Below are 25,533 nucleotides of genomic sequence, written 5' to 3'. Positions count from 1 at the left end.
GGCAAGAATGAGTAGGTTTTTTGGGGTGGAGGACAGGTGCCCGAGGTGTGCAGGGAGTCCGGCGAATCATGTCCATATGTTTTGGGCATGCCCGGAGCTTAAAGGATTCTGGCAGGGGTTTGCAAGGGTGATGTCTAGGGTTTTGGACGCTCGGGTGAAGGCGAGTCCAGCAGTAGCGATATTTGGGGTGGCGGAGGATCCGGGAGTGCAGGAAGTGAAAGAGGCCGAGGTACTGGCCTTTGCCTCCCTGGTAGCCTGGAGACGGATTTTGTTAATGTGGAGGGACTTGGAACCCCCAAGTGTGGAGACCTGGGTTAGCGATATGGCGGGGTTCCTCGGCCTGGAGCGAATAAAGTTTGCCTTGAGAGGGTCCTTGATGGGGTTACTAAACTACAATCTTCTACACTTCCTGGGACCGTATCCCTCTATTCCCATCCTATTCATGTATTTGTCAAGATGCCCCTTAAATATCACTATCGTTCTTGCTTCCACCACCTCCTCCGGCAGCGAGTTCCTGGCACCCACTACCCTCTGTGTAAAAAAACTTGCCTTGTACATCTACTCCAAACCTTGCCCTTCGCACCTTAAACCTATGCCCCCTAGTAATTGACCCCTCTACCCTGGGGAAAAGCCTCTGACTATCCACTCTGTCTATGCCCCTCATAATTTTGTAGACCTCTATCAGGTCGCCCCTCAACCTCCTTCGTTCCAGTGAGAACAAACCGAGTTTATTCAACCGCATCCTCATAGCTAATGCCCCCCATACCAGGCAACATCCTGGTAAATCTCTTCTGCACCCTCTCTAAAGCCTCCACATCCTTCTGGTAGTGTGGCGACCAGAATTGAACACTATACTCCAAGTGTGGCCTAACTAAGGTTCTATACAGCTGCAACATGACTTGCCAATTCTTATACTCAGTGCCCCGGCCAATGAAGGCAAGCATGCCGTATGCCTTCTTGACTACCTTCTCCACCTGTGTTGCCCCTTTCAGTGACCTGTGGACCTGTACTCCTAGATCTCTTTGACTTTCAATACTCTTGAGGGTTCTACCATTCACTGTATATTCCCTACCTGCATTAGACCTTCCAAAATACATTACCTCACATTTGTCCGGATTAAACTCCATCTGCATCTCTCCGCCCAAGTCTCCAAACGATCTGTATCCTCTGACAGTCATCATCGCTATCCGCAATTCCACCAACCTTTGTGTCGTCTGCATTAAATGGCGGAGCAGACTCAATGGGCCGAGTGGCCTAATTCTGCTTCTATGTCTTATCGTCTTATGGCCGAATGATTGTCTCCTGATCCTATTTCTGTGTTTCTATGTTTAGGTTCAATTACAGCCTTGGGTGACTGTGTGGAGTTTGCACGTCTACCCTGTGTCAGCGTGGGTTTCCTCTGGGTGCTCCAGTTTCCCCTCTCAGTCCAAAGATGTGCAGGCTAGGTGGATTGACCATGCTAAATTGCACCTTCGTGTCCAGGGATGTATAGGTTACTGGGGTAGGATGGGGGAGTGGGCCTAGACATGGTGTTCTTTCAGAGAGTCGGTAGAGAATTGATTGGCCAAATGGCCTCCTTCTGCACTGTAGGGGTTCTGTGGGTCTAACTCAGGGACATAGTTTAAAAATGAGGCGTATTCCAGATGGAGATGAGGAAAAAATTTTTTTCTGAGGGTTGTCAATCTGTGCGATTCTCTTTCCCAGAGAGTAGTGGAGTCTGGATCACTGAATATGTTTCAGGCTGAGCTAGATAAAAGGTTGATTAAGAAGGATTCCAAAGTTATTTGAGTAGATAAGAAAGTAGAGTTAAAGTCCTAACCAGATTAGCCATGATTTTAACAAATTGTGGAGCAGAATGAAGGGGTCAAATGACCTGCTCCTGTCTTAGTTGGTATGTGCTATATTCCTCTCCATCAACAAGACTTCCGATTTGCAACAACATAATTTCACCTTCTGCGCCCTGCTTCAGGTTATCATCGAATTCCTACAGTGTAGAAGGAGGCCATTCGGCCCATCAAGTCTGTACCGACTCTCCAAAAGAACATCCTACCCAGGCCCAATCCTCGCCCTATCCCTGTGACGCCACCTAACATTTGGACACTAAGGGGCAATTTTGCACGCCCAATCCACCTAACCTGCACATGTCTGGACTGTGGAAGAAAACCGGAGCACCCGGAGGAAACCCACGCAGACATCGGGAGAATGTGCAGACTCCGCACAGACAGTGACCCAAGGTCTGAATTGAACGAGGGTCCCTGATGCTGTGAGGCAGCAGTGCTAACCACTGTGCCACCACGTAGCCTGCTGCTCAAATTTTTTACGTGTGTTTGTTACCTCCAGACTCGAGCAGGTAGACTCCCAAGTCTTCCTACTCTATAAATGTCAATTCATTCACATCCCATTGTACATCATGATAGAAGCAAAATATTGTGGATGCTGGAAATCTGAAATAATAACAGAAAATGCTGGATAAACTCAGCTGTTCTGGCAGCATCTGTGGAAAGAGAAAGGGCGGCACAGTGGTTAGCATTGCTGCCTCAGAGCATCAGGAACCAGGGTTCAATTCTGGCCTCGGGGACTGTGTGGAGTTTGTACGTTCTCCCCGGAAAGAGAACGTGGGTTTCTCTCCGGGTGCTTTGGTTTCCTCCCACAGTCCAACAATGTGCAGATTAGGTGGATTGGCCATGCTAAATTGTTCAATTGTTCCTTTGTGTCCAAAAATGTGCAGATTAGGTGGGGTTACGGGAATATGGGGCGGGATTCTCCGCAATCGGCGCGATGTCCGCCGACCGGCGCCAAAAACGGCGCGAATCAGTCCGGCATCGCGCCGCCCCAAAGGTGCGGAATCCTCCGCATCTTGAGGGGCCGAGCCCTAACCTTGAGGGTTAGGGCCCGGACTGATTTCCGCCCCGCCAGCTGGCGGGAAAGGCCTTTGGTGCCCCGCCAGCTGGCGCGAAACTGACTTTGCCGCTCACTGCATCCCCGTGCATGCGCAGTGGAGGGGGTCTCTTCCGCCTCCGCCATAGTGGAGACCATAGCGAAGGCGAAAGGAAAAGAGTGCCCCCACGGCACAGGCCCGCCCGCGGATCGTTGGGCCCCGATCGCAGGCCAGGCCACCGTGGGGGCACCCCCCGGGGCCAGATCGCCCCGCGGCCCCCCCCCAGGACCCCGGAGCCCACCCCGCGCTGCCTTGTCCCGCCGGTAAGAGAGGTGGTTTGATTCACGCCGGCGGGACAGGCATTCCAGCAGTGGGACTTCGGCCCATCGCGGGCCGGAGAATCGCCGGGGGGGGGCCCGCCAACCGGCGCGGCGTGGTTCCCACCCCCGCCGAATATCCGGTGCCGGAGAATTCGACAACCGGCGGGGGTGGGATTCACGCCAGCCCCCGGCGATTCTCCGACCCGGCCCGGGGGGGGGGGGGGGGGTCGGAGAATCCCGCCCATGGTGGGAGAGTGGGCCTAGGTGGGGTGCTCTTTCAGAGGGTCAGTGCAGCCTAGATGGGCCGAATGGCCTCCTTCTGCACTGTAGTAATTCAATGATTTTACTCCATGATTCTAAGTCACTAGAGGTGTTAACTCTACTTCTCTTCCCGCAGATGCTGCCAAACCTCCTGATTTTATGCAGCGTTTTCCGTGTTTATCCCATATTCATTATTTGTCTCCCACTCTCACCAACCTTCATTTGTTCTCTGTGCTTCAATATTTTGTTAAAATTCTCAGCCTTGTGTTTAACTCCTTGCATTGCCTTACCCCCAGCCATGTCTCCTGAATTATAAATCATCTCCCAAAATCGTGGTTTCAGCTTTTTACGCACCCCGCACCTACCCACCTCCCCACCCCCAGGTTACTTTGCCTAAGCAGTCAAAGCCATAGCTTCCACACCCTCAGTGAAGGTTCCACAATTCTGTCTGTTAACTCTGCCACCTCAACTTTAAGACCGGCTATAAAGTGTTTGATAATTCCCCCTAATATCTCCTTCTTTGGCCCACAGTCTATTTGTTCCTCTATGAATTGCCATTGGGACGTGTATTTACAGCAAAGCTCTACATCAATGCAAGTAGTTGTTAATGTTGCAGATATAATAATATGAGAAATTGTGAAATGCCAAAAGACCATCTCAGCGTGTTTCTGCAACAAAACGTAGTTTCTCATAGATACTAATATCCTCCCACATTCCATGTGCACTTCACCCTACCATAGACTCTGACCATGCAGGTCATCTCCCACAACTCATGTACCCACCAGGCCAACGATTGATTGGCCTTCCCTCAAATCTGTGGTTTGACTCTGCCCAAAATGAATACAATTTACAAATGTGTTCCAAGGTGAGTCTGAATTGTATAATACTTTATGGGTTTTATGTCAGGTTACGTACTGATCTGTGCAGATGCACCCTAATATGCTGGACTGTATTTTAGAGAGATTAAATGCACTGACAAAAAGGCCTTGTTATTCTCTTTATGCTCTGAAATAGAAGACATGACCGACTTAGTGAACTTCGTGAGGCAAAGAGGCTGCTGGAAATTCTTATCACAGCCGAACCTACGGATATTATTGGCTTGTTTGATGGATGGAACAAATGAGGTGAGATAATGTGGCTTGCTCACTGGGAAGTTTATTCCGGGTCACTGTACCTCAGTCACTGGGGAGTTTATTCTGGGTCAGTGTGACTCACTCACTGGGGAGGTTATTCTGGGTCAGTGTGACTCACTCAATGGGGAGGTTATTCCGGGTCAGTGTGACTCACTCAATGGGGAGGTTATTCCGGGTCAGTGAGACTCACTCACTGGGGAGGTTATTCCGGATCAGTGTGACTCACTCACTGGGGAGTTTATTCCAAGTCAGTGTGACTCCTCACTGGGGAGTTTATTCCAGGCCAGTGTGACTCACGCACTGGGGAGGTTATTCCGGGCCAGTGTGACTCACTCACTGGGGAGTTTGTTCCGGGTCAGTGTGACTCAGTCACTGGGGAGTTTATTCCTGGTCAGTGTGACTCAGTCACTGGGGAGGTTATTCTAGGTCAGTGTGACTCACTCACTGGGGAGTTTATTCCGGGTCAGTGTGGCTCAGTCACTGGGGAGTTTATTCCGGGTCAGTGTGACTCACTCACTGGGGAGTTTATTCCGGGTCAGTGTGACTCACTCATCGGGAGTTTATTCCGGGTCAGTGTGACTCAGTCACTGGGGAGTTTATTCCGGGTCAGTGTGACTCAGTCACTGGGGAGTCTATTCTGGGCCAGTGTGACTCAGTCACTGGGGAGTTTATTCCGGGTCAGTGTGACTCAGTCATTGGGGAGTTTATTCCGGGTCAGTGTGACTCACTCATTGGGAGTTTATTCCGGGTCAGTGTGACTCAGTCACTGGGGTGTTTATTCCGGGTCAGTGTGACTCAGTCACTGGGGAGTTTATTCCGGGTCAGTGTGACTCACTCACTGGGGGGTTTCTGCCGGTCAGTGTGACTCACTCACTGCGATGTTTACTCCGGGTCACTGTGGCTCAGTCACTGGGAGTTTATTCCGAGTCAGTGTGACTCAGTCACTGGGGAGTTTATTCCGAGTCAGTGTGACTCATTCATTGGGAGTTTATTCTGGGTCAGTGTGACTCCTCACTGGGGTGTTTATTCCGGGTCAGTGTGGCTCAGTCACTGGGGAGTTTATTCCGGGTCAGTGTGACTCACTCACTGAGGAGTTTATTCTGGGTCAGTGTGTCTCCTCACTGGGGAGTGTATTCCGGGTCAGTGTGGCTCAGTCACAGGGGAGTTTATTCCGGGTCAGTGTGACTCACTCGCTGGGGAGTTTATTCTAGGTCAGTGTGACTCATTCATTGGGAGCTTATTCCACGTCAATGTGACTCATTCACTGGGGAGTTTATTCCGGGTCAGTGTGGCTCAGTCACAGGGGAGTTTATTCCGGGTCAGTGTGACTCAGTCACTGGGGAGTTTATTCCGAGTCAGTGTGACCCAGTCACTGGGGAGTCTATTCTGGGCCAGTGTGACTCAGTCACTGGGGAGTTTATTCCGAGTCAGTGTGACTCAGTCACTGGGGAGTCTATTCTGGGCCAGTGTGACTCAGTCACTGGGGAGTTTATTCCGAGTCAGTGTGACTCAATCACTGGGGAGTTTATTTCGGGTCAGTGTGACTCATTCATTGGGAATTTATTCTGGGTCAGTGTGACTCATTCACTCACTGTGCAATTGATGGGCTCAGCTATGTTTTACTCTGTGGTCTTTATAGAATCCCGACAGTGCAGAAGTAGACCATGTGGCCCATTCTGTCTGCACCATCCCTCTGAAAGAGCACCCGAACTAGGCCCACTCCCCCGTAACCCTGTAACCCCACCTAACCTAATGGGCAATTTACCATGGTTAATCCACCTCACATGCTCATCTTTGACCGTGGGAGGAAACTGGAGCACCCGGAGGAAACCCACGCAGACACTGGGAGAAAGTACAAACTCCACACAGACACCCAAGGCCGGAATTGAACCTGGGTCCCTGACGCTGTGAGGCAGCAGTGCTAACCACTGTACCACCATGCTGCCCCTTTATGGTGTGAATGTGGATGTCTTTCTATAACCATGTGTTCCCATGTCTGTTCAATGTTTTACTGATGTTCATCTGACACTGTTTATTCTCTGCAGATCAGGGAACTGGCTGCCAAATTAATTGTGACATACCTCCCTATGCCTCTACCTCCGCCATTGGCTACTGGCTTGTTTGAGCGTGCTGTCAGGAATTTGTGCAGTCCCAGGGTACCCCAGGCTGAGGCTGGGGCCCTGATGTTGAAAACAGCTCTTCAAAAGTTAGTATTCAACATCACGCAGTGAGTACTAGGTTGTTTGGTATTCTGTATTAACGGTGTGATGGATGAAGATGTTTGTTCCTGAGTTGGGCAGGGATATACTCAGTGCCAAACTTTTGTTGCATTTGGCTGTTGGGAATAGTTGGATATGATTGTTTTCTGCCATTGGTCTGAATGGAGGAGGACTCCTGGGCCCATGGTCCACTTCAGAGCAGCACAAGAGAGGTCTTGTCAGAGTGCAGAAATTGATTCTATCCAAAAAGGTACAATACTTCCTATCTGTGTGGACAAGCATAAAATTGAAGGTCAATTGATATATAGTCCATGGCCCCTTACAGCAGGAGGCTTTCCAAGAGGATGGAAGAGGAAAGGAAGTATAATATGGGAGTTGTAGGGGTTCAATAACATGGAGCATGAGAGCATCCTTTGTAAGCGGGGTTTAGAATCCCACAAGGCATGTTGCTTTCCAGGCCCCAGAGTGAGGGCTATTACAATTGGTTTGGAGAGTGAGATAAAGGATGCAGTTGTTGTGATCCATGTTGGAACCAACAAATTTGAGAAGAGTCCTTTTTTAAGAGTCCTGGGATCTAAGAGCTAAATTAAAAGAACAGGATGTCAAGGTGTTTAATGTCTGGTTTATTACCTGAGCTATGTGAGTATTGACATACGGAATAGCAGGTTAGAGAAGTGAGGAATTGCTATGGGAAAGCGGGATAAGCAGGTTAGAGAAGTGAGGAATTGCTATGGGAAAGAGGAGTTCAATTTCATGACACACTGACTCCAGTTCGAGGACAGGAAAGAACCACCTGAGCAGGGTTGGGACCAGGGTTCTTGTTGAAAAGGATAAATAAGACAGTCTAAGACTTTTAAACTAGTAAATAAGTGGGGTCAGGGAGGTGGAATAGGTTACCTAATAATAATAATAATCTTTATTATTGTCACAAGTAGGCTTACATTAACACTGCAATGAAGTTACTGTAAAAATCCCCTAGGCGCCACACTCTGGCGCCTGTTCGGGTACACTGAGGGAGAATTCAGAATGTCCAATTCACCTATCAGCACGTCTTTCGGGACTTGTGGGAGGAAACCGGAGCAACCCGAGGAAATTCACGCAGACACGGGGAGAACATGCAGAATCAGCACAGACAGTGACTCAAGCTTGGAATCGAACTCGGGTCCCTGGCCCTGTGATGCAACAGTGCGAACACTGTGCTACTGTGCCGCCCATAAATGAATGGTCCCGAAACAAGCGAAAGAGAGAGAGAAGAGTAACCAGCAAAAGTAAAATATATAAAAGAGAGGGAAGTAGGAAATGTTTGAGAAAAAAAGCAATTAGATCAGAATGACAGGTTAGGGCATATGGCTTAAATAGGTTTTCTTTCTACAAACATAGTGTAAGGAACAAATTGAATGAGCTGCAGGTGCAAATTATACTTACTGGGTATAACATGCAAAACATTACTCAAATGCCTTTTAGCCATTTTGTCAACATCTCCTGCCATCTTCAATGATTTGTGCACATGCACAGGTCCCTCTGTTCCTGAATCCCATTTGTCTCGCTACCAAAATGAATCACTTAGCACTTGCTCTATGTTAATCTGCTGTTTAATAATCGTCAGTTTTGATGGAGGAATAATACAGCATCTTATCTTTTACCTTCAGCAAGTTTATTTTGCATACAGCTTATCAGAAATACAATTTCCTTATTGTTCTCCCCACAGCAATTGTTCCAACTGTATTCATTTCTACTCATTTGATAGTTGAGCCTATAACCATTATCCATCTTTAAAAGGCAGTTAGTTTAACAATGTAATTGCCGAAGCATGCACTTACTGATACATTGACAGATTCCCCTCTCTTTTAAGTTAAAGCTTTAGAAAAATAAATCAAGAACACATTTTTCAACCCAAACAATTGGAAACCAAGTTATGTGCTTTAACATTACAGATAACAAATTCCCTTTACCACATTTGAATACACAATTTAAAATCAAAAAATAGCTTTACATTTTGTTATCATAACTCAAAACACATTCCAACACATTCAGCAATTTCTTAGAGCAGGCATTTCGTTTTGTAAAATAATCTGATAATTGGTGACTTGTGCCAACCTATCGTATCTTAGAAATCTCCCTCCTTTCCAACATTTCTTTTCTGCTAGCTAGATCTATTTTTAGCTTTTTTTCAGTGCCACTTTTCGTTGAATGGACTACCCCATAGGGATCAGTTACCAACATAACATTCTATGGGCACGTTTCTCTCGCCTTGCCCCTTGTACAAAATATATGTCAATATGTTTAATATGTAAACCCACATATGATTGACTGAAACCAATGGCAGGGTTTCTGCAGCTAAGGCACTTTTCACACCTTTGGCTAAGCCAAAGGACAACGTTTGGCATTCTTTCCGATCCAAAATATGATGAACCCTGTAGTGCTAGAAAATCTATCTGCAAGATTGACGAAGCATTGTTAAAGATGAACAATCTCATGTCATCTGGTTCACCCAGGGCTGGAAACTTGGACGTGTATTTCTCCAAGTTTAATTTCTTTATTGTTTTGTTTGCTCTCAGAATCTCTTCTACTGTGGCATTCTTGGTACTCCGCTCCGGCACATCAAAACTGGCATCAGGTCTAGTTTGAGTGCAGAACAGTTCAATTGTCCAATTAAATTTCTCAATTGATCGGTTTCTACCTTAGATACTGGCTGCTCTTTTTGTGAAGATCTGACATGATTTATTAGGATACAACTAGTATTTTCTAGATAGGATTGTTGGTTCAATGTCTCGCCTGACTTGTTTTGCTTAATATTTAAACCTATATATTTAAAAGCACTTGGAGCCTGGCTTCCAACCTTGAACTCCTTCATTTAATTAATCACCATTGTTCAGTTTTACCCCCGCACAGAACGTTATCCACGTGCATGATAAAAATTCCTGAAGGTCTCTCCTTGTGACACCAATAATAATAATCTTTATTATTGTCACAATTAGGCTTACATTAAAACTGCAATGAAGTTACTGTGAAAATCTCCTAGTCACCACACTCCGGCGCCTGTTCAGCTACACAGAAGGAGAATTCAGAATGTCCAATTCACCTAACAAACATGTCTTTCGGGACTTGTGGGAGGAAACCCACGCAGACTTAGCGAGAACGTACAGATTCCGCACAGACAGTGACCCAAGCCGGGAATCGAACCTGGGACCCTGGAACTGTGAAACAACAATGTATGATGAGTCCAGGGAAGGGTGTGTAGATATCCTGGATCATGTCAATTTCAAAATTGAGGTGGTGTTGGGCGTCTTAAAAAAACATTAAGGTAGATAAGCCCCCAGGACCTGATGGGATCTACCCCAGGCAAGGGGGGAAATTGCTGGGGCCTTGACAGAAATCTTTGTATTATTGGCTACAGGTGAGGTCCCAGAGGACTGGAGAATAGCCAATGTTGTTCTGGTTTGAGAAGGGTAGCAGGGATAATCCAGGAAATTATAGGCCGGTGAGTTTTGTGTCAGTGGTATGGAAATTATTGGGAAAGGTTCTTCGGGACAGGATTTACTCACATTTGGAAACAAATGGACTTATTAGCGATAAACAGCATGGTTTTGTGAAGGGGAGGTTGTGTCTCACTAACTTGATCGAATTTTTGAAGGAAATACAGAAGATGATTGATGAAGTAAGGGCATTGGATGTTGTCTACATGGATGTCTGTAATGCCATTGGTCCCTCATGGCAGACTGGCATAGGCAGTGAAGTCACACAGGATCAGAGGTGAGCTGGCAAAGTCGATACAGAACTGGCTCGGTCATAGAAGACGGATGGTAGTGGTGGAAAATTGCTTTTCTGAATGGAAGGCTGTGACTAGTGGTGTTCCACAGGGATCAGTTCTGGGACCTTTGCAGTTTGTAGTATATGTAAACAATTTGGAGGAAAATGTAGCTGATCTGATTAGTAAGTTTGGGGACGACACAGATTGGTGGAGTTGCAAATTGTGAAGAGGATTGTCAGAGGATACAGCATGATATAAATCGTTTGGCGACTTGGGTGGAAAAATGGCAGATGGAGTTTATCTGGACAAAAGTGAGGTATTGGAAAGTCTATGAATCCTTTGGAGTATTGACAGGCAAGAGAAATCGGGGCATGCAGGTCCACAAATCACTGAAAGTGGCAATGCAGGCGAATAAGGTAGTCAAGACGGCAAACTTGTCTTCATCAGTCGGGGCATTGAGTCTAAAAATTGGCAAGTCATGCTGCAGCTCTACATAACCTTAGTTAGGCCACATTTGGAATATTGTGTACAATTCTGATCGCCACACTACCAGAAGGATGTGGATGCTTTGGAGAGGGTACAGAAGAGGTTTACCAAGATGTTGCCTGGTCTGGAGGGTATTAGCTATGAAGATAAACTCGGACACTGGAATGGTTGAGGGGCGACCTGATAGAGGTATACAAAATTATGAGTGGCATGGACAGAGTGGATAGTCAGATTTTCTTTTCCAGGGTGGAAAAGTCAATTACTCGGAGACGTTGGTTTAACGTGCGAGGGGTGAGTTTGCAGGAGATGTGCGAGGCAAGTTTTTAACAGAGAGGGTGATGAGTGCCTGGAACCCGCTGCCTGGGGTGGTGGGGGAAGCTGATATGATAGTGGAGTTTAAGAGCCCCCCCCCCCCCCCCGGCCTGATTCACTAATGTCCTTTAGGGAAGGAAATCTGCCGTTCCTACCTGGTCTGACCTACATGTGACTCCAAAGAGAGGACTTCTGTGACGGGGATGTGCTGAGAGGTTGCACGTCAGTCAGGTGGCTCTCCTCCTGTGAACCCGAAAGGCTCCTTCACCCGACCTAGCCGCTAATATAAAGGAAAAAAGTATTCTTGCACTTCAACCAACATCAGCACGAAGGGCGATGCCGAACAACAGCCACTCCAGTGGATGTGTAGAAACAAGAAGTGGAAAAAGCCAGGAGAAGCAAATGGCTGAGCCAGAAGGCGGCGAAACCCAGGCCTCGCCAGAGCGAGAAGGACTGACCCGCTGCACAAGGAGCCTCCCTCACAAGGGGATGGTTGGAGGATGTTTCTCTCAAGGGAACTGAGCGAACACAGAGAGGAGATAAAAACCGATATCCAGGCTGCGGTCACCAAAAAGAAAATGCTGGAAAATCTCAGCAGGTTTGGCACCATCTGTAGTGAGAGAAAAGAGCTAATGTTTTGAGTCCAGATGACCCTTTGACAAAGCCATCTGGACTCGAAACGTTAGTTCTTTTCTCTCCCTACAGATGCTGCCAGACCTGCTGAGATTTTCCAGCATTTTCTTTTTGGTTTCAGATTCCAGCATCTGCAGTAATTTGCCTTTATCCAGGCTGCGGTCAGGGTGGCAGTCACAGAAGCTCTGGCATCCGTGCAGGTGGCCCTAGACAAGGCGGAGAGGTGACTGGAAGCCGAAGAAAGCACCATAAGGAAGCTAGAGGAGGCCTCAGCAGACCAGGATGACAGGATTGCCACCCTGGAAAAGGAAATATCAAGGTTGGTCGCAGGCGAGTCTGAAAGGAAAGATTGAGGATCAGGAAAACCAATCATGACACCAAAACGTGCGGATTGTGGGCCTACCGGAGGGGATTGAAGGTAGGAATGCCATGGTCTCTGTGGCCCAAATGCTGGGCAATCTGGTGGGAAGGGATAGCTTCCCCAACCCACCAGAAATAGACAGAGCCCACCAGTTGCTTCGTCCAAAGCCCAGAGCCGGGGAACAGCCAAAGGTGATAATCGCTAAAATGCACCGGTACCATGACTGGGAAAGAATCCTGCGCTGGGCGGGGCAGACAAAGAACTATAACTGGGGAGGTCACCAGATCAGGATCTACAAGGACATTGGGGCTGACCTGGCCAAGTGCCGGGCAGAGCTCAACAGGACGAAGGCTGCCCTGTACAAGAACAACGTAAAATTTAGGATGCTGTACCCGGCCAAACTCTGGGTCACATTGCAAGGCAGGGAACACTTCTTCACGGTCCCTGCGGACATGGACAAGTTTGTCCTGGAGAAAGGGCTGGAAAATCAGCAGCTGGGACAGCAGTGAAAAGATCATCTGAAGAGACTATTTATTCATTCACTAAATGTTAACCAACTCGATGAACACCGTGTGCGAATGCACTGCCTCGTTCTGGGGACGAGAGATGAAATAGGATAAGTCCAACACAGCCAATTACTGCCCTATCAGTCTACTCCGCTCTGTAAAAAAGTGATGGAAGGGGTCATCAACATTGCTATCAAGCGACTCTTACTCAGCAATAACTTGCTCACTGCTGCTCAGTTTGGGTTCTGCCTGGGTCACTCAGCTCCTGACCCCATTACAGCCTTGGTTCAATCATGGACAAAAGAGCTGAATGCCAGAGGTGAGGTGAGAGTGGCTGCCCTTGACATCAAGGCAGAATTTGACCATGTGGCATCAAGTACCCTAGCAAAACTGGAGAATGGAGTACTCTCCACTTGCCTGGGTGAGTGCAGTACCAACAGCACTAAAAGCTCAACATCATTCAGGACAAAGCAGTCTGTTTAATTGCTACCCCTTTTAAAAACATTCAGGGGGAAAACTCTCCACTAATTGGAATCATACCTGGCAGAAAGGAAGATGGTTCCTGTGGTTGGAGGCCAATCATCTCAGCTTCAGGACATCACTGCAGGAGTTCCTCAGGGTAGTGTCCTAGGCCCAACCACCTTCAGCTGCTTCATCAATGACCCTCCTTCCTTCAAAAGATCTGAAGTGAGTGATGTTCGCTGATTACTGCACAATGTTCAGCACCACTCACGATTCCTTAGATACTCAGATGTCCAAATGCAACAAGACCGTGATAATATCCAGACTTGGGCTGACGAGTGGCAGGCAATGACCATCTCCTATAAGAGAGGATTAAATCACTGCCTCTTGACATTCAATGGCATTGCCATTGCTCAATTCCCCCACTACCAACACCCTGGGGGTTACTATTGACAATAAACTGAACTGGGCTAGTCATATAAATACTGTGGCTATCACATGCCTGTCCTTGGCCTGCTGCAGTGTTCCAGTGAAGCTCAACGCAAACTGGAGGAACAACATCTCCTCTTCCGGTTAGGCACGCTACAGCCTTCCGGTCTCAACATCGAATTCAACAACTTCAGATGATTAGCTCTAGCTCACCTCGACCCATTTGTTTTCATCCCATTTCATTTTAACTGTCTTTTACCATTTATTTCTTTCTTTATATTTATTTACCCCCCCCTCCATCTTATCCACCTTTTCTTACCCTTTCTCCCCCTTGCTTCCCCCTTCCCCTCCCCCACATCTACACCTGGCACAGTTTACCCTCTGATGTTAGTTTCTCTGCTGCTTGGCCTTTCACACCTTTTGTTCTCTCTGTGGCTATGAATCATCTTTCATTCTCACTCCACAGTATAAATATTTCCCACTTTCTCTGTCTTTTAGCTTTGACAAAGGGTCATCTGGACTCCAGACTGATTCTTGGATTGGCAGATTGTCACACGAGGAGATTTTAGGTTGACTAGGCCTATAGTCACTTGACTTTAGAAGAATTAAGGCGGTCTAACCGAAGCATTTGGAATTCTGACAAGGCTGGTCAGACTGGATGCAAGGATGTTGTTTCCTCTGGCTGGGGGTTATCATAGAATCTCGAAACATTAGCTCTTTTCTCTCCCTATAGATGCTGCCAGACCTGCTGAGATTTTCCAGCATTTGCTCTGGCTACCAGAGCATGTCAAAGGCTAAGAATCCTATCGCGAGTAACTCACCTGACTCCCCAAAGTTGGTGCACCATCTACAAGACACAAGTCAGGAGTGTAATGGAATACTCCCCACTTGTCTGGGTGAATGCAGTTCCAACAACACTCAAGAAGTTCAACACCATCCAGGGCAAGCAGCCCGTTTGATTGCTACCCCATCCACAAACATTCAATTCCTCCAACACTGACATTGGCAGCCAAGTGTACCATCTATAAGATGCATTCCAGGAACTCACCAAGGTTCCTTAGGAAGCACCTCCAAACCCACGACCACTCCATATAGAAGGACAAGAGCAGCAGATATATGGGAACCCATCACCTGTAAGTTCCCCTCCATGCCACTCACTACTCTGACTTGGAAATATATTGTTGTTCCTTCACTGTCGCTGGGTTAAAATCCTGGATCCCCCCCCCCCCCCCCCCCCCCCCCCCCCCCCCCCCCCCCCCGACAGCACTATGGGTGTACCTGCACCTCAGGGACTGCAGTGGTTCAAGAAGGCAGCTCACCACCACCTTCCCAAGGGTAACGAGCGATTAGCAACAAATGCTGGCCTAACCATATCCTGTGGCCTAACTACATCCTGTGAATGATTTTTTTTTTAAAAATGGCCAGAAGATCTTCAAAATAATTTTCCCTGCAGTAGGGGAGTCCACTCTAATATCTTGATCCCCAAGTCTTTCCTCAAAACGCCGAACTAGTCGCAGATGTGCCTTCAGGGAGCACCTTTTCTACGCGTATCCTCTTGTGTGACAAGACTGGCTGTCCGTTGTGCAGAATTTCAGTATATAATCTCAATTGTTTCCAACTTTTTGTTTATCCTTTTATAAGGTTTCCTCCCACAGTCCAAAGATGTGCAGGTTAGGTGGATTGGCCATGCTAAATTGCCCTTTGTGTCCAAAACGGTTAAGTGGGGGTTATTGAGTTATGGGGATAGGTTGGAAGTGTGGGCTTAAATGGGGTGCTGTTTCCAAGGGCTGGTGCAGACTCGATGGGCCAAATGGCCTCTGTCTGCACTGTAAATTCTATGATGAGCTTATCTTCCAATATATTGGCAGCTTCTGAAATGTCTCTACTATGGGTACTCTTACTTCTAGGTGACATTTCTAGCTTGTCTGTAGTTCTTGTTCTGGTCAAGCTGTGACCTTGATTCACCCCCTTCTATTTTCCTGGTCTGCTGCTACACTACAAAGAACAAAGAAATGTACAGCACAGGAACAGGCCCTTCGGCCCTCCAAGCCCGTGCCGACCATGCTGCCCGACTAAACTACAATCTTCTACACTTCCTGGGTCCGTATCCTTCTATTCCCATCCTATTCATATATTTGTCAAGATGCCCCTTAAATGTCCCTATCGTCCCTGCTTCCACTACCTCCTCCGGTAGCGAGTTCCAGGCACCCACTGCCCTCTGTGTAAAAAACTTGCCTCGTACATCTACTCTAAACCTTGCCCCTCTCACCTTAAACCTATGCCCCCTAGTAATTGACCCCTCTACCCTGGGGAAAAGCCTCTGATTGCTACCCCATCCACAAACATTCAATTCCTCCAACACTGACATTGGCAGCCAAGTGTACCATCTATAAGATGCATTCCAGGAACTCACCAAGGTTCCTTAGGAAGCACCTCCAAACCCTCTGTCTATGCCCCTCATAATTTTGTATACCTCTATCAGGTCTCCCCTCAACCTCCTTCGTTCCAGTGAGAACAAACCGAGTTTATTCAATCGCTCCTCATAGCTAATGCCCTCCATACCAGGCAACATTCTGGTAAATCTCTTCTGCACCCTCTCTAAAGCCTCCACATCCTTCTGGTAGTGTGGTGACCAGAATTGAACACTATACTCCAAGTGTGGCCTAACTAAGGTTCTATACAGCTGCAACATGACTTGCCAATTCTTATACTCAATGCCCCGGCCAATGAAGGCAAGCATGCCGTATGCCTTCTTGACTACCTTCTCCACCTGTGTTGCCCCTTTCAATGACCTGTGGACCTGTACTCCTAGATCTCTTTGACTTTCAATACTCTTGAGGGTTCTACCATTCACTGTATATTCCCTACCTGCATTAGACCTTCCAAAATGCATTACCTCACATTTGTCCGGATTAAACTCCATCTGCCATCTCTCCGCCCAAGTCTCCAAACAATCTAAATCCTGCTGTATCCTCTGACAGTCCTCATCGCTATCCGCAATTCCACCAACCTTTGCCTCGTCTGCAAACTTACTAATCAGACCAGTTACATTTTCCTCCAAATCATTTATATATACTACAAAGAGCAAAGGTCCCAGCACTGATCCCTGTGGAACACCACTGGTCACAGCCCTCCAATTAGAAAAGCATCCCTCCATTGCTACTCTCTGCCTTCTATGACCTAGCCACTTCTGTATCCACCTTGCCAGCTCACCCCTGATCCCGTGTGACTTCACCTTTTGTACTAGTCTACCATGAGGGACCTTGTCAAAGGCCTTACTGAAGTCCATATAGACAACATCTACTGCCCTACCTGCATCAATCATCTTAGTGACCTCCTCGAAAAACTCTATCAAGTTAGTGAGACACGACCTCCCCTTCACAAAACCGTGCTGCCTCTCACTAATACGTCCATTTGCTTCCAAATGGGAGTAGATCCTGTCTCGAAGAATTCTCTCCAGTAATTTCCCTACCACTGAAGTAAGGCTCACCGGCCTGTAGTTCCCGGGACTATCCTTGCTACCCTTCTTAAACAGAGGAACAACATTGGCTATTCTCCAGTCCTCCGGGACATCCCCTGAAGACAGCGAGGATCCAAAGATTTCTGTCAAGGCCTCAGCAAGTTCCTCTCCAGCCTCCTTCAGTATTCTGGGGTAGATCCCATCAGGCCCTGGGGACTTATCTACCTTAATATTTTTTAAGACACCCAACACCTCGTCTTTTTGGATCACAATGTGACCCAGGCTATCTACACCCCCTTCTCCAGACTCAACATCTACCAATTCCTTCTCTTTGGTGAATACTGATGCAAAGTATTCATTTAGTACCTCGCCCATTTCCTCTGGCTCCACACATAGATTCCCTTGCCTATCCTTCAGTGGGCCAACCCTTTCCCTGGCTACCCTCTTGCTTTTTATGTACGTGTAAAAAGCCTTGGGATTTTCCTTAACCATATTTGCCAATGACTTTTCGTGACCCCTTCTAGCCCTCCTGACTCCTTGCTTAAGTTCCTTCCTACTTTCCTTATATTCCACGCAGGCTTCGTCTGTTCCCAGCCTTTTAGCCCTGACAAATGCCTCCTTTTTCTTTTTGACGAGGCCTACAATATCACTCGTCATCCAAGGTTCCCGAAAATTGCCGTATTTATCTTTCTTCCTCACAGGAACATGCCGGTCCTGTATTCCTTTCAACTGCCACTTGAAAGCCTCCCACATGTCAGATGTTGATTTGCCCTCAAACATCCGCCCCCAATCTATGTTCTTCAGTTCCCGCCTAATATTGTTATAATTAGCCTTCCCCCAATTTAGCACATTCGTCCTCGGACCACTCTTATCCTTGTCCACCAGTACTTTAAAACTTACTGAATTGTGGTCACTGTTACCGAAATGCTCCCCTACTGAAACATCTACCACCTGGCCGGGCTCATTCCCCAATACCAGGTCCAGTACCGCCCCTTCCCTAGTTGGACTGTCTACATATTGTTTTAAGAAGCCCTCCTGGATGCTCCTTACAAACTCCGCCCCGTCTAAGCCCCTGGCACTAAGTGAGTCCCAGTCAATATTGGGGAAGTTGAAGTCTCCCATCACCACAACCCTGTTGTTTTTACTCTTTTCCAAAATCTGTCTACCTATCTGCTCCTCTATCTCCCGCTGGCTGTTGGGAGGCCTGTAGTATATCCCCAACATTGTGACTGCACCCTTCTTATTCCTGATCTCTACCCATATAGCCTCACTGCCCTCTGAGGTGTCCTCTCGCAGTACAGCTCTGATATTCTCCCGAACAAGTAGCGCAACTCCGCCTCCTCTTTTACATCCCCCTCTATCCCGCCTGAAACATCTAAATCCTGGAACGTTTAGCTGCCAATCCTGCCCTTCCCTCAACCAGGTCTCTGTAATGGAAACAACATCATAGTTCCAAGTACTAATCCAAGCTCTAAGTTCATCTGCCTTACCCGTAATGCTCCTTGCATTAAAACATATGCACTTCAGGCCACCAGACCCGCTGTGTTCAGCAGCTTCTCCCCGTCTGCTCTGCCTCAGAGCCACACTGTCCCTATTCCCTAGTTCTCCCTCAATGCTCTCACCTTCTGACCTATTGCTCCCGTGCCCACCCCCCTGCCATACTAGTTTAAACCCTCCCATGTGACACTAGCAAACTTCGCGGCCAGGATATTTATGCCTCTCCGGTTTAGATGCAACCCGTCCTTCTTATACAGGTCACACCTGCCCCAGAAGAGCTCCCAGTGGTCCAGATAATGGAAACCCTCTCTCCTACACCAGCTGTTTAGCCACGTGTTTATCTGCTCTATCTTCCTATTTCTAGCCTCACTGGCACGTGGCACAGGGAGTAATCCCGAGATTACAACCCTCGAGGTCCTGTCTTTTAACTTTCTGCCTAGCTCCCTGAACTCCTGCTGCAGGACCTCATGCCCCTTCCTGCCTATGTCGTTAGTACCAATATGTACAACGACCTCTGCCTGTTTGCCCTCCCCCTTCAGGATTCCCTCTACCCGTTCGGAGACATCCTGGACCCTGGTACCAGGGAGGCAACATACCATCCTGGAGTCTCTTTCACGTCCACAGAAGCGCCTATCTGCGCCCCTGACTATAGAGTCCCCTATTACTATTACTCTTCTGCGCTTTGACCCTCCCTTCTGAACATCAGAGTCAGCCGTGGTGCCACTGCTCTGGCTGCTGCTGTTTTCCCCTGATAGGCTATCCCCCCCGACAGTATCCAAAGGGGTATATCTGTTCGAGAGGGGGACAACCACAGGGGATTCCTGCACTGACTGCCTGCCCTTTCTGGTGGTCACCCATTTCTCTGCCTGCACCTTGGGTGTGACCACATTTACATAACTGCGATCTATGACGCTTTCCGCCACCTGCATGCTCCTAAGTGCATCCAATTGCTGCTCCAACCGAACCATGCGGTCTGTGAGGAGCTCCAGTTGGGTGCACTTTCTGCAGATGAAGCCATCCGGGACGCTGGAAGCCTCCCGGACCTGCCACATCTCACAGTCAGTATCTTCCCTACAATATGACCAGAGTCCTTCTGCAAATTAGAGATTAAAGTAATGGAGCTAAAGTCAGTTAAATTCCCTGGCCCTGATGGCTTGCATTGTAGGATCCTAAAAGAAGTAGCAACAGAGATAGTGGATGCAATGGTTGTAATTTTCCAAACTTCCTTGGATTCTGGAGAAGTACCGTAGGATTGGAAAAACTGCCCCATTCGAAAAGGGAGATAAAATGCAGGTAACTATAGGCTGATTAACCTAACTTTTATTGTTGGAAAAATGTGAGATCAATTGTTAAGGGAGTAATAGCAGCACATTTGGAAAATCATCATCTAATCAAGCAGAATCAGCAAGGCGCCATGAAAGTGAAATTGTGTCTGACGTGAGTTTTTTAAGGAAGTCTCAATCAGAGTGGATAAAGGGGATTCAGTAGATATGCTATATTTGGACTTCCAGAAGGGGTTCAAATAGATACCTCACAAAAGGTTAAGTCATAAAATAAGAGCCCATGATGTTGGAGGTAGTATATTGGCATGGATAGAGAATTGTCTAATGGGCAGGAAACAGTGAGTGGCGATAAGGGGTTCTTTTTACAGGCTGGCGACCTGTAACCAATGGGGTTCCACAGGGATCAGTGCTGGAACAGCAACTGTTTACAATATATATTAATGACTTGGAGGGAGGGAGTGAATGTACTGTAGCCAATGTTGCAGACAACACAGCGGGAGGTGGAAAGGCAAGTTGCAAGAGGGATACAAACAGTTGGCAAAGATGTATTGATAGGTTAAGCAATGGGCAAAAAGTTGTCAAATGGAGTATGTGGGAAAATGTCAAGTTCATTTTGGAAGGGAAAACAAAAGAACAGGGTATTTATATGGAAAAAACCTGCAGAAAGCTGCAACACAAAGGAACTTGGGGGCACTTGTGCATGAAACATAGAAAGCTAGCACACAGATGCAGTAGGTAATCAGGAAGGCTAATGGAATGGACCTTTATTTTAAAGAGGTTGGAGTATATGAATAGGGAAGTCTTGCTGCAACTGTACAAGTTACAGGTAAGACCACATCTGGAGTACTGTGAGCAGCTTTGATCCCTTACTTAAGGAAATATATTATTTCACTGGAGGCAGTTCAGAGAAGGTTCAGTAGGATGATCCCTGGTATGGTGGGAGTACCTTATGAGCAAATGTTAAACAGGTTGAGACTGAGATGTGATCTCATTGAAACATATGGGATTCGTAAAGGATTTGACAGGGTAAATGTTGAGAGGATGTTTTGTGGGAGAGTCTAGGACCAGAGGGCAGAGTCTCAGAATAAAGGGGTGCCAATTTAAGACTGGGATGAGGAGGAATTTCTTCTCTCAGAGGGTTGAGTTCTTTGGATCTCTTTGCCACAGAGAGCTGTGAAGGCAGAGTCCTTGTGTATATTTAAGGCTGAGATAGATTCTTCGTCAGTAAGACAATCAAGGGTTATGGGGAAAGGGCAGGAAAATGGGCATGTGAAATGTCGGATCAGCCATGATGTTATTGAATGGTGGAGTGGGCTTGAGGGCTGAACAGCCTACTCCTGTTCCTATTTTTTATGGTCATTTGCTGGGATCACAACCCCTTCCCGATTCATTATCCCCGAACAGGCGCCGGAATGGGGTGACTAGGGGCTTTCCACAGTAACTTAATTGAAGCCTACTTGTGCCAATAAGCTATTATTATTATTATATTATTATTATCAGAACTTGTACTGCACTTTTTGACCATCCACATTTTACCATTTTCTACCAGTCCACTGCTCTGATTCCCTGACCTTTATCCTGCACTGTTTAACCAATGTTCATATTTACTCGTGGCTTTTCCTGCTCTTCCGAAAGTCAGTGCCAATTAACCTCGAATTATGAAGCTGGGCAGTTTGGTTCCCATCTTGTACAATTACTACTTTTCCTTCACTGCCGATCACTTTGCCGGGGCCTTTCTATTCTTTCCACCCTTCTCTTTTGTAACAAACCAGTTCTCCCTGTCTAAACTGTATTCCCGAAGCCTTATGCGGTGCCATAGGGGTCGTTGAATTTTCTCGGAAACCTTAGCTTTAATGAAAACCTTTCTGCTTGCATGCAAAGCAGTCAAATGAACAGAAAACGTAGAACTAATATTAGTCCCTTCTGGAACAGGGGGGAGCAATTGAGAGGACCAAAGGAAAGTTCAGATTCTTACCGTACACCAATTGGTACCAACTGTACCCTCTAACCATTTACAAAGAATCCATTATACGCGCTGCTCATGCTAGCGCCATTTGTAATTTACAGCCCAGTTGATCAGCTGTTTTATGTAACACGTCATCTGTCGCTGCATGGTTTCTCTCGCACAGACCATTACTGAACCGGTTTATAGGTGCAGTTTGCATTTCTGTGATGTTCAGATTTTCACGTCTCAAAATTTATGAAGGGAAAATCTTGCTTGACAAATCTGATGGAATTCTTTGAAGATGTAACCAGTACAGTTGACAAGAGGTAGCCAGTCGATGTGGTATATTTGGGCTTTCAGAAGGCGTTTGACAAAGTCCCGCAAAAGAGATTATTGTGCAAAATTAAAGTGCATGGGATATGGGGAAATGTATTGAGCTGGCTAGAAAATTGGTTGGCAAAGAGGAAACAAAGAGTAGGGATTAATGGGTCCTTTTCAAATTGGCAGGCAGCAACTAGTGGGGTGCCACAGGGATCGGTGCTGGGACTCCAGATATTCACAAGATATATGAATGATTTGGATGAGGGAACAAAATGTAACATCTCAAAGTTTGCAAATGAAATGAAATGAAAATCGCTTATTGTCACAAGTAGGCTTCAAATGAAGTTACTGTGACAAGCCCCTAGTCGCCACATTCCGGCGCCTGTTCGGGGAGGCTGGTATGGGAATTGAACCTGCGCTGCTGGCCTTGGTCTGCTTTACAAGCCAACTATTTAGCCCACTGTGCTAAACCAGCCTCAGATGGTACCAAATTAGGTGGGAGGGTGAATTGTGAAGAGGATGCAGGGATCCTACAGCATGATCTGGACAGGTTGGGCGAGTGGACAAATCAATGGCAAATGCAGTATAATTTGGATAAGTGTGAGGTTGTTCACTTTGAAAGCAAAAACAGGAAGGCAGATTACTACCTGAATGATTGTAAATTGGGAGAGGGGAGTGTGCAGCGGGACCTTAGGTGTCCTTGTGCACCAGTCGCTGAAGGTAAGCATGCAGGTGCAGCAGGCAGTAAAGCAGGCTAATGTTATGTTGGCCTTCATTGCAAGAAGTTTTGAGTATAGAGAGCAGGGATGTGTTGCTGCAATTATACAGGGCCTTGGTGCGGCCATACCTGGAGTATTGTGTGCAGTTTTTGTCTCCTTCTCTGAGGAAGGATGTTCTTGCTCTCGAGGGAGTGCAGCGCAGGTTTACCAGACTGATTCCAGGGAACGCGGGACTGTCATATGAGGAGAGATTGACTAGGTTGGGATTGTTCTCACTGGAGTTCAGAAGAATGGGGGTTATCTCATAGAGACTTGTAAACTTTTAACGGGACTAGACAGGGTAGATGCAAGGAAGATGTTACCAATGATGGGCATGTCCAGAACCAGGGGTCACAGTCTGAGGATTCAGGGTAAACCATTTCGGACAGATATAAGGAGACATTTCTTCACACAAAGAATGGTGAACCTGTGGAATTCATTACCACAGGAAGTAGTTGATGCTAGATATAGCACTTGGGGAGAATGGGATCAAAGGCTATGGGGAGAAAGCAGGATTAGGCTATTGAGTTGGATGATCAGCCATGATCATGATGAATGGCAGAGCAGGCTCGAAGGGCCAAAAGGTCTCCTCCTGCTCCTATCTTCTTTGTATCTATGTCTGTGCTGTACTGTTCTATGTTCTATGTAACTAGGGGAGAGCCGACTTCAATGGGGCAAGAACGGAGCTGGGCTGGTTTGACTGGAATGAAAGGTTGGCGTGAAAAACTGTACAACAGGCTACCTTCAAAACAGGCACAGTCAAGGCATATTCTCTTAAAAGGGAAAGGTAGGGCAAACAAATCCAGAGCTTTCTGGATGAGAAAAAGAGATAGAAATGGAGATAAGGAAGCAAAACTGTGCTTATGACAGGTAGAAAATACAGTTGAGAACCAAGAGGAATACTGAAGGTGCAGAGGGGAGGTGAAGAAGTACATTAGAGAAGTGAACAGGGATTATGAGAAAAGACTGGCAGTCAACATAAAGGGGAATCTGAAAGTCTTCTATTGGCAAATAAATAGTAAAAGGAGGAGTAGGGTCGATTAGCGACCTGAAAGAAATTTACACATGGAGACAGGGGGACTAGCTGAGGTATGAAATTACTATTTCATATTCATCCCTCAATCATATCACACAAGCGGATTATCTGCCTGTTTATTATATGTGGGATCTTGCAGTACACAAATGGCCTCTGTTTCCTCCATTACAACAGTGACCATACTTCAAATGTGCTTCATTGACCCTGGTGGTTGCACCATACATGTAAATGTGTTCTTTCTTTTACCTTTGCCCTTTGTGCGAATGCACTTCAACGTTTCCCAAAGCACCTCCTCTTTAAAGGCAGCCCATTATTCCATTACAGTTTTGCCTATCAATCTTTGATCCTAATTTATCAGTCGACTGATATTGGCCTTCCCCCTGCACCACAAAACAGCCGTGATATCCTTCCTAAATTGGACATAATACTCCACTGATGTCTAACCAGTAGTGAAGGTTCAAGAGACTTCCTGGCAGTTGTATTCTATTTCTCTCTTAATAGCTAAGGATTTTATATATTTTTTTTTCGCAGCCTGCTCGACTTGGTCCACCATCTTCAAAGATTTGTGTGCATGCAGCCCCAGCTCTCTTTTGTTTCATCTACTTTAAAAGTATGCCATTTAATTTATATTATCTCTCCTCATTCCTCCAACCAATGCAACCACTTTACACACTTCTGCGTCAAACTTTATCTGCCATTTGTTTCCCATTTTACTGGTCTGTCAATATCCACCTACAATCAAAGATGCTGGAAATCTGACATAAAAATAGAATATGCTGGAAATACTCTGCAGGTCAGGAAATATCTGTGGAGAGAGAAACAGAGTTAATGTTTCAGGTCAAAGACTTTCAGCAGGACTGTAATTGATGTCTACCTCCAGCCTCTTATTATACTCCTGATTACTAACGACATAAAATTGATTCGATACAGTCAAGCCAGGAGTTTAAAAAGGCATAAAATTTGCAAAATATTGTAAGAGAGGTGAAATCAATAACAATTGATTCCGGACCAGATCCCAACAGAGGCTAGGATACTGGACAGAAACCTCAATATTTTATTTTAATTTTGTAAGACTGTGAGGAAAGGATACCTCGCTCCAGGTGTGCTTTCACGAAGAAATAGAGATATGGTATATTAAAACAAACTTTATTACTAACACAGAATTAAAATATCTTTAACATCACACCAGAAAATAGCTTACAATCACCCCTTAAACAATAATCAATACATTGAATACAGTAACCCTCAACTGCTTTCTTTATTCCCACTTAAACAACAAATACATCTCACCTTTCACTCCACTGTTAAAGTACAGTTAAAACTCAAGAATGCCTGCTTTACAGAAATGTTGTTTGCGAAAGAGAAATCTTGTCCCACTGCTTTTAAGAAACGATCTGAATCCTGTCAGATCCATGCAGAAACTCTGGGCTGTATTTCTTCAGAAGATACTTCTCAGCTTGTTTAGGCTCACCTATTCTGAAC

The 25,533-nt window shown here is 46.5% G+C and overlaps 1 protein-coding gene across 1 annotated transcript in view; it reads left to right on the top strand.

Annotated features, from left to right (window-relative positions):
• Window positions 1–25,533, top strand: part of LOC140410951 (tRNA (32-2'-O)-methyltransferase regulator THADA) — a 496,539-nt gene that overhangs the window by 116,624 nt on the left and 354,382 nt on the right. The window contains exons 14-15 of the mRNA XM_072499809.1: window positions 4,474–4,583; window positions 6,638–6,798. Coding sequence (XP_072355910.1) covers window positions 4,474–4,583; window positions 6,638–6,798 — 271 coding nt within the window. The remainder of the gene's footprint in view (window positions 1–4,473; window positions 4,584–6,637; window positions 6,799–25,533) is intronic.

This window comes from Scyliorhinus torazame, chromosome 1 (assembly GCF_047496885.1).
Source record: "Scyliorhinus torazame isolate Kashiwa2021f chromosome 1, sScyTor2.1, whole genome shotgun sequence".
Taxonomy (NCBI): domain Eukaryota; kingdom Metazoa; phylum Chordata; class Chondrichthyes; order Carcharhiniformes; family Scyliorhinidae; genus Scyliorhinus; species Scyliorhinus torazame.
This window is presented reverse-complemented; position numbering and strand designations above follow the sequence as displayed.